General features: G+C 36.0%; 1 protein-coding gene across 1 annotated transcript in view; it reads left to right on the forward strand.

Annotated features, from left to right (window-relative positions):
- The first annotated feature begins 4,924 nt into the window (after positions 1–4,924).
- Positions 4,925–10,187, forward strand: part of LOC119665872 — a 6,087-nt gene continuing 824 nt past the window's right edge. Inside the window, exon 1 of the mRNA XM_038075127.1 lies at positions 4,925–10,090. Coding sequence (XP_037931055.1) covers positions 4,925–10,090 — 5,166 coding nt within the window. The remainder of the gene's footprint in view (positions 10,091–10,187) is intronic.

The following is a 10,187-nucleotide window of genomic DNA, read 5'->3' on the forward strand; positions in this document are numbered from 1 at the left end:
GTTATAAAAGGTATCCTTACTCTTAGTTAGGATACGAGTGGTCGTGCCATTTATGCACTTAAACTCATAAGAGGCATTAGGAAAGGCTGATTTGATGGAGGAGCCAAGCTCCTTGACATTGACGCCACGGGCCGTAATGGCTGGTGGCTTGGAAGACTTAGTGGCCGAAGCCAACGGAACTGTAGAGGGAGTGGGAGGATTGGGACCCACAAGGACCTTAGTAGCTACAGAGGGCTTGGGTTTGGGCTTTGGCGCTGGCTTCGGGGTACTAATAATGCTACAGGCCGCCGCAGTAGAAGTGGAGGGGGGGACAGTATTTGCGGCGGAGGTTGAAGAGGAAGACTTTGGTAAGTTACTCGTGTACAGTGCCAGCTTGGTGGCAAGGAAGGAATTCTCAGCACGTAGCCGGGCGTTGGCAGCCTTAAGGGCTGCAACGGATTTTAAGACAGACTCAAGTTGCTCATCAACTAGCTTACGATTTTGGGAATAAGCAACAGTCCTGGGTCGTTTCAATAAAGGAGTGGGAGAGGTCGTTCCATTATCAGGTATATCATTACAGGTTTGCGTTCCTCCGTCTCTAACTTCCATTATTAAGAAGGAAAAGTGATAAACTCACGAGAATTAAGTTTTATAGGTACGAATAATTTGAATGAAAGAATAAGGAAAAGAGAATATATAAAAGAAAAATGTGGAAAATAGATAGACTAGGTAAAAGGTGTATATAAATATAGTAAGACTATAAATAAGATATAAACGTAATATAAATACAAATATAAATATAATTTAAATATAAATAATATATAGATACAACTATACATATAGTATAATACAATATACTAATAAATGTAAATATGACAAATTATAAATATATATACAATTATATATAATACAAATACAAATATAATGATATATAATATAATTACAATATAAAGTTAATACTAAATAACTACAAATGTATACAATGTATTGTATAAATAAGAGTAAAAAACAACAAAAAATGTTCCCTTTTGTTTTGTATAAATTTTGCGGCAACACTCACCGAGAATGAGAGTTGTCATGTAAATAATGATCAAGTCCAAAGATTATTGAAATGCTTCCTCCAAGTACGATTTTTTCCAAAATCGAAAGGAGGAATATAACAATCTCACAAACCGTCTCAACAGGTTTATTTATTTAAATGTGCAAATACAGAAATGTGCACTTAGCCGAAGATGAAACAATTATGCTGTGCTTCTTCTTAAGAATTTATAAAATTAAATAAGGAGGACACAACGAATAAATGCACTACCGGCTTAAAAAAAAAATTTTTATTATTATTTGACGCGGCCGTGTTGAAAGCTGCCGTAGATTTATAGTTTATCCGACATATCACGCTTTCACATAAGCTTATCATGTAAAACCAACAACCGCCAACAACAAGCTGTTGAAAGCTGAGTTCATAAGCACACTAACAATTCCGTACTATGACGAAAGCTTTATTAAACACAAACACGTTTTTGATAAGCGCTTTGGCTAGTTGAAAATATAAAAATTCTCAATATAATTTCGCAAATGTTATGTATGTTATTTTTCGTTTCTTTATTTTTATTAAATAAATATTAATATATTAATATTATTCAACAACAATACAAACAGAGTCAATGTCTCACAACGAACACGAGGTACGGGCGATTATCAGAATCATGACTGACGTTCATAAAACAAAAATCACAACTGATGGTGGTGTTGTAAAAATGCCTGAGTCGTAACTATTAGTGTTGTTCATACTCAAATTTACGAAGAATTCGAAGAATTCGAATATTCGAATAGTAAACGAAGTCTTCGAAGTTGGAAAAAACTTCGAAGTTTTTGTGAATTTTTGTTCTCAAAGTCTTCGAAGTTTAAGTGTAGTGAAAAAAATCGAAGACTTCGTAAGCAAAAGGTGAAGAGAGAGCGCAATACAAACAAACGTGCATCACACAAATTATTTGAGGGATGAAAGCATTTGCTTTGTTTGTACGGTTTTATGTTTTTTTTGTTATTCTATGCAGAAAATTAAAAACATGTTGTTTGTTTTATTTTATTACATAAAATTTATTTTGTTATTAAATATGTATTATAATATATATTATTATTAAATATGTTATTATTAAATTTTATTTATATTAAATAAAAAATTTACATTTTAAATAACTTATATTTATTATTTATATGTAAAAAGTCACACTTGAGAAAATTTTTAATATAATATAGAATATATACGTAATGATATGAAAATATTGATATTGATGGATTTTATTAGTTTTTTTTTTTTATATTCTATAAATACAATCTGTAAAAGAACATTCAGTATTACTTATGAATATAAAATATAAAATAGAATAAGCTGATGTGTAAACATTTGCGGGACACTCAGTAGCTAAAGATTAAATTACAATTAATGATGACAGTAATTACAATTAATAATTTAATGAGCAAATCGGTGGCTATAAATGTTTAAATTTTAGTAAGTTTATATTTACGATTCACGTATTTGGGGTTCGACTTGGCAAGTCCGACGTAGAAAATCTTCTTAGTCGACGTGGATTATTGAAATCTGATAACAGCTCGTGTGCCAGTGAGTTCGGGTGGTTTAATGGCCTTGTACGGCCATTAGTTTTTGCTGACTGTTTGTATTGTTTCAAGCACTGATGGGACGTGGAGATCGCGCTGTAAAGTACTATTTGGTATATACCATGGAGCACTCGCACATAAACGAAGTATTTTTGATTCAAATCTCTGTAATATCGCTATATTAGATTTTGCAGCTGTTCCCCAGATCGAGACACTGTAGGTTCATATTGGTTTTAAAATAACTTTATATATGTACATAAAAGTACTTTATTGTTCAGTGATAGCTTTGAATTTTGAGAAAGAAGCCAGTACATTGAGCGCATTTTTAGACCCAGTTGCTTGCGTTTCGTAAATATATGGTATTTCCAGGTGAGACGACGATCAAGATGAACACCTAGATGTTCACGTGATCGGATTGTGGTAGTATGTTATTACTTAGTGTGACTGGTTGGCAGGAACCAAGGCGAAGAGTGAATGTGGTTTGTGCAGATTTAGATTCATTAGCTTCTTTAATGCACCATTTCTTTAGCCATACTTAGATGCTATCTAGGTTTGTTTGCAACTGACTAGTAGCGACTATTGAAAGGGTTGGATCTAGCACGCTCCCTTGGGGCACTCCAGCTTTTATCGGAAAGATTTTCGTATTATAGTCTTCTACTTTAACCATGAAATATCGGTCCTTGATATAAAACTTAAGTAACAAATAGAGCTGCGTGGTAGATGAAATTTCAGTTTGTAGAGCAGTTCGGTGTGCCTAACCTTGTCAAATGCTTGCATTATATCGACGCATTGGAAACAAGTGGTGCAAATGGAGCAAAAATGGAACCCTAAAGTGTGGCAATGAGGAGGCGCATACTATTCTCCAATCTATGTATGGAAACAAACTTGAAAACATTAATCTTAACTTATTAAGCATCATAAATGAGCTAGATCAAAACAACCATATGGCAAAAAACTAAAGAACGAATACAGCACATTAACAACAACTACAGATGACGCTCCATCAACATCACGAAATACAGCATCTACATACAATCTTTTTAAGCTTTAAATAACATTTTGGAATGTACACGGTATTGCAAATCTTTTTAATGAAACAAAAATTGCTGACTCGCAGATCCTATCTGTCTATGAAACCTGGTCAACAACACCTTTCAATAGTAGCCTTAGTCCTTGGTGCAACTATGATGTGCTGACAGCCCCAGCAACAAGGGAAAAGTCCACTGGTAGAGCTAGCGGTGGTATTGTATCTCTAGTTAAAAAAATTTAGCAAAAAGTAGCGAAATAAGCAAAACAAATTTGTGGATTTTTAATTTTTATTGTATTAATAATTATGATATAAATATTACTTTAGAATTGCTTCAACCATTAATCGATGAAATAATTAAAAAATATGGAGGGATCCCCTTAATAATAGGTGGTGACTTTAACGCTAGAGTGGGTGAAGAGGGTGCTCAAGAATTCTTATCTGAAATTAGTTCGATTTTCATATCTAAAAGAAGCTCTCTCGATTTAGTCTAGAATACGCGTTGTAAAAACATATTAGAATTCATAGAAAATAATGGCTTTATCTTGCTTAACGGTTGCACAGATGGTGACATCCCAGCATGTTTAACATTTTCAAACAAAAATGGGAACAGTGTTTGTTTATGTTTGCATTTAATTCATATTATTTTATATTTTTATTTTTTATGATATTTGGTTACATGTGTTTACATATTATTTGGGCCAACACTGCGACCAGTCATTGACCAACAAAAAGTGCAATTTTGCATTATCAGCTTTTCTTGTTGGTCAATGCACTGAAGAAAGTATGTAATATGTTGGCCTATAATTATGTCAGCACAGCGTAGGCAAATTTATTTATTTGTGAATTATGCATTAATATTTATTGTCAATTAATGCATAATTTAATAGCTTGTTAATAAAATAATTTTGTATAAATATAAGAAATAATGTTAATAAAGTTCAGAAGGAAAAGAAAAATCAATTATAACTTTCTTACTTTCTCGCATCGGTTAGTTTGGGTTTCAAGTGCTCAAACTAATCAAAATAGAAAATACAAGTAGTTTGGGTTACAAGTGCTCAAACTACATTACACATAAAAATTGGCTACCAAGCTAACACAGATTAAGGATCTGGGTTAGCACCAAGTAGCGTACATTTTTTGGTGACCCCGACGTGATTGTTGATGAAATATCAGCCTTCATTTTGTCGAAATACATATCGAAGGAGTCAATTACCTACAAAAGGACACACCAAAAGGTCTACTCAGTAACCAGCTGAAGTATTTATTCATTGGAATTTTCGGACCGAAAATTCAAACATCGCCATGGATGCGTTATTAAGGAAGCAGTCAGAGCTCGGTACAGAAATTGAGCGACTGATAACCAATTTCAAAAAGGATTCTAGTACCCGCAAGCAGGATACCACATATTATGAAGATCGGCTAAATAAACTAAACACGTTGTGGGATAATTTCGAATCTAATGATGCTGAAATCAAAGTACTGCCACAATCTGAACTTCAAAATGAGTATTTCAGTGCAGACTATTTCAAAAAAATCTCCAATCTAGTAGTCACATATGATGAAAGATTCAAGCTGGAGAAATCAAGGCTACTCCTGAAACCACAGGACGGGAAGCCAGTAGTAAGCCCAAGAGCGCCAAATAATACTACATCGCTCATGCGAACCATGCAGAAGCAATCCTCATTAATGCATGCACTACGCACGAGCATAGATGAAATATATGAAGAAATAACCATAAAACATCATCCTAGTTATTATGATCTGAAATATTCTCTGATAGAAAAATATCAGAAGGATCTGAGGGATAACAATGATGAAATATGGTCATCAGCCGACGCACAAGACATCGTCGGATATACTTGGGATCAATATTATTCAACGGATAAAGATGCCCAAAACGCGTTAATATATTTAAAACAACACAGTCAACCAACTGAAGGATTGACGTCAGAGGGGCCTGCAGCAACTCAACAAATCAGACTTCCAAAAATAGTTTTACCAACATTTGATGGAGACTATTTGAAATGGATTGAATTTAGAGATTTGTTTCAACAATTGATCCATGATCAATCAATAAGCGCAGCCCACAAAATGTTCCATTTATCTACAAACTTGGCAGGTGAGCCGAAAGCCCTCATACGGCATCTGCCAATTTCCGAGCAAAATTATAATATAGCTTGGGATATTCTGTCAAATCGGTATGACAACAAACGACTCTTGGTGACAGCATTACTAAATAAATTGTTATCACAACCAAATATAACAATTGAATCAGCAAGCAGTCTTAAGGGCATACATGATGTTACAAAAGAATGTTATTATGGATTAGCAGCTCAAGGTATTGATGTTAAATCTTGGGACGCCATAATGGTTCACGTAATTATTAGAAAGCTAGACAGAGCTTCACATACGGCATTCGAGCAATCGTTAGAAGACAGCCGAAGAATAATTTCATTAAAAGAATTATTGCGGTTCCTAGAAGGAAGATTTCAGGCATTCGAATCAATGACGAATGGAAACCACAAACAAAGTCACAAACCACGACATCCAGCAGTAGCACTTGCAGCTACAGACTCAGGATCAAAATGTATTACTTGCAATAGTAGTCATCAATTATTTTCATGCGAAACTTTCAAACGTAAATCCATACAACAGAAGTACGATTTACTAAAACGTCATAAATTGTGCACAAACTGCATGAAACCTGGTCATATGGCATTACAATGCTCCAGCAGGGGTTGTACTATATGCCAAAGAAGACATAATACACTGTTACATCAAAATAGACACCCAGTTCAACCATCAAGTCATACGTCAGTTGAAAACACTTCAAGGCCACTTGCACAAACAACTCTAATGTCGTCTATCAATCATGGTCAGACCAGTTGTGTTCTTTTGGGAACAGCAAAACTTTTAGCATCCAACTCTAATGGAAGAACAGTCGAGTGCAGAGCAGTACTGGATTCAGGTTCACAAATAAATATTGTGACTGAACGACTGGCATCCAGATTGGGTCTGCAAGTAAGCTCCAGTTCGATTTGCATCGAAGGCATAGGGATAGGTAAATTGAGTTCTAAAAGTCGTACAACACTTTCTGTGCAATCAAAAGTGGCCGATTACAGAACAATACTTGAAGCATTTGTGTTGCCAAAAATTGTATCCAATCAACCATCGCAACACTTACAAATTTCAAATTGGAATCTGCCCAATAATATCCAATTAGCAGATCCTACATTCTATAAGTCTGACAAAATTGATATGTTGCTTGGAGCAGAATTTTATCATCAACTCCTAAGTCCTGGTCAAATACAACTTTCAAGGGAACTACCAATTCTACAGAACACTGTGCTCGGATGGATCGTATCTGGAAAAATCCAAAATGCTAACACAATGATTGCAACATGTGGAATAGCATCAGAAGATAGTTTAGAAAATGCAATAGAACAACTTTGGAAGGTTGAAGAAGTTGATACTCACTCAAAGGTCTTGTCAATAGCAGAACAACAATGTGAAGCTCAATTCACTCAAACTACATATCAGAATGTTACGGGACGATTCATCGTTCATCTTCCTTTTATAAATGACAGATTCGCTTTGGGAGATTCGAAAGACATTGCTACAAATAGATTTCTAGCACTAGAGCGTAGACTTTCAAAGGATAGTCACCTCAAACGACAATACGTAGAGTTTTTAGATGAATATGAAAAATTGGGGCATATGACCGAAATAGATATTGAAAGGATTATGTCACCACATTACTTTATACCACACCATTGTGTGCTTAAACCTGATAGTACCACCACCAAATTACGTGTGGTATTTGATGCATCATCCAAAACAACATCAGGGCAATCTCTCAACGATTTACTACACACCGGACCAACTGTTCAAAGTGAATTACTATCTATTTTATTACGATTCCGTCTTCCTCGTTATGTGTTTACAACAGACATTGAAAAGATGTACCGACAAATACTTGTACATCCAGAAGACAGACAATGTCAGCTTATCGTTTGGAGAAATGAACCAAGTCAACCGATAAAGTACTTTGAACTCAACACAGTAACATATGGTACTAGATCAGCACCGTATCTAGCAACCAAATGTTTGCAAGTTTTAGCTGATGACAATATGCAAAATTATCCATTAGGTGCATCTGCTCTCAAACAAAACTTCTATGTAGATGACTGTTTACACGGGGCAGATAGTCTGAGAACATTGTTGGAAACTCAGAGTCAATTAAACAAAATACTGACAGCAAGCGGTTTTAAATTGCGAAAATGGTGCGCAAATCATCCAAGTCTACTACAAGGAATTCCACACGATGACTTAGAAGTCAATTTAGATTTAGAAAATAATAACGATACAACAAAAACTCTTGGGTTATCCTGGTGTCCAAAATCTGATAGTTTATGCGTCAAGGTTAAATTGGAACCTGTTTGCAGCACGACGAAGCGCAGTGCAACCTCAGATTTAGCAAGGCTATTTGATCCACTAGGACTTTTGTCACCAGTTGTGGTGATGGCAAAGATCTTTATTCAAGAATTATGGAATTTAAAGATGGATTGGGATGAAAAACTGCCGACTGAATTACATAAACAGTGGTTAGAGTTCCGGAACAATTTGACGAAAGTAAATTGTCTGCAGATATCTCGTCATATTTTCAAGGGCGAAGTTCCTGCCAACATTCAATTACACATCTTTACAGATGCATCAGAAAAGGCATATGGTGCTGCAGCGTATTTGCGATCAACACTTCAGAATGGTCAAGTTATTGTACGACTATTGTGCGCTAAGTCTCGGGTTGCACCTTTGAAAAGGTTGACATTACCTCGTCTCGAACTTTGTGCAGCTGTGGTTGGCGCAGAACTAGCAACAAGAATAAAGAACGACCTACAAATAAGAAATTACCAGACGTTCTTTTGGTGTGATTCACAAATAGTGATATCATGGATCAACTCTCCATCATCAAAATTTCACACTTTCGTTGCAAACAGGGTAAGCAACATTCATCAATTAACAGCCACAAGTCAGTGGCGCCACGTCAGTTCGGAACACAATCCAGCTGACATTTTATCAAGAGGCCTTGCACCCCATAAACTACAGTCATCAAGTATGTGGTTTTATGGACCTATGTTCCTGCATGGTCGGGAAGAACTGTGGCCTTCAAAACCATCATCAGCATTAAAATCCGAAACCCTCATTGATCCTGAACGGAAGAAGGAAACTCAAGTATCTACATTGTCTGTTGTTGAAGGCACAGCAAATCCTGGAGAGTTCATATATTCAATAAGACACAACAACTCATTTGGAAGACTTCAACGGATATTATCGTATACTTTAAGATTCGTAAAAAGAATCAGAAGAAAACAAAATGATCATTCAAGCAATTTTTTGACTCCAGATGATCTAGATGCAGCACATCAGGTCATCATCAAAAGCATTCAATATGCAGAATTTAAAAATGAAATCAAAATTATGAAATCTGATGGAAGAATAAATAAGTCCAGTGCATTGGCATCACTGGCACCTTTTATTGATAATACGGGCATCATAAGAGTTGGTGGACGTTTGGATGCAGCCTCATTATCGTATGACGCCAAACATCCTATGTTGTTGCCTTATAACGACCCCATTGTCAAATTAATAATGGAACAAGTCCATAAGAAATACATGCATTGTGGTCCGCAGTCCCTCCTAGCTAACATGCGTCAACGATACTGGCCAATTAAGGGCAAATTGATGGCAAGGTCAGTAGTACAACATTGTGTACGTTGTACTAAAGTAAGACCACGATTTTATGAACAACTGATGGGTAATTTGCCAGCGACAAGAGTACAACCTGGGCGACCATTCCTCACCACTGGTGTGGACTTTTGCGGACCTTTTTGGATACATTACAGAATCCGAGGCAAGAAACCACACAAGGCATACATTGCTGTGTACTGTTGTTTTACAACTAAGGCAGTTCATCTCGAAGTAGTCAGCGATTTAACCACAGATGCATTCATCGGATCGCTGAAACGTTTTGTTGCTCGAAGAGGACACTGCAAAAATTTGTTTTGTGACAATGCCACAAATTTCGTCGGAGCAAGTAATCAATTACTTGAACTTGCAGACTCAATTCAAACAAGCAAGGCACAAGAGAAGATAATTAACGAATGTAATGAAAGAGGAATAACATTTAAATTTATACCTCCTCGTGCACCACACTTCGGTGGACTGTGGGAAGCAGCAGTCAAATCAGCAAAACACCTATTGATACGAAGTACTAAGACCACGTCACTAACATATGAGGAACTAGAGACTGTGGTACTAGAAGTCGAAGCAATACTGAACTCTCGACCATTGACACCTATGTCAAGTAATCCGAATGACTTGTCAGCACTAACACCTGGTCATTTCTTAATCGGAGAACCACTCACAGCAATGGCAGATGCAAAGGCCCAATCAGGAAATATAAATCTGGTGACAAGGTGGAAATTAGTTTCTCGTCTCAAATTGGACTTTTGGGAACGTTGGAAAACCGAGTACCTCACTGAACTACAATGTCGACACAAATGGA

The sequence above is a fragment of the Teleopsis dalmanni genome, chromosome 1 (genome assembly GCF_002237135.1).
Source record: "Teleopsis dalmanni isolate 2A chromosome 1, ASM223713v2, whole genome shotgun sequence".
Lineage (NCBI taxonomy): Eukaryota > Metazoa > Arthropoda > Insecta > Diptera > Diopsidae > Teleopsis > Teleopsis dalmanni.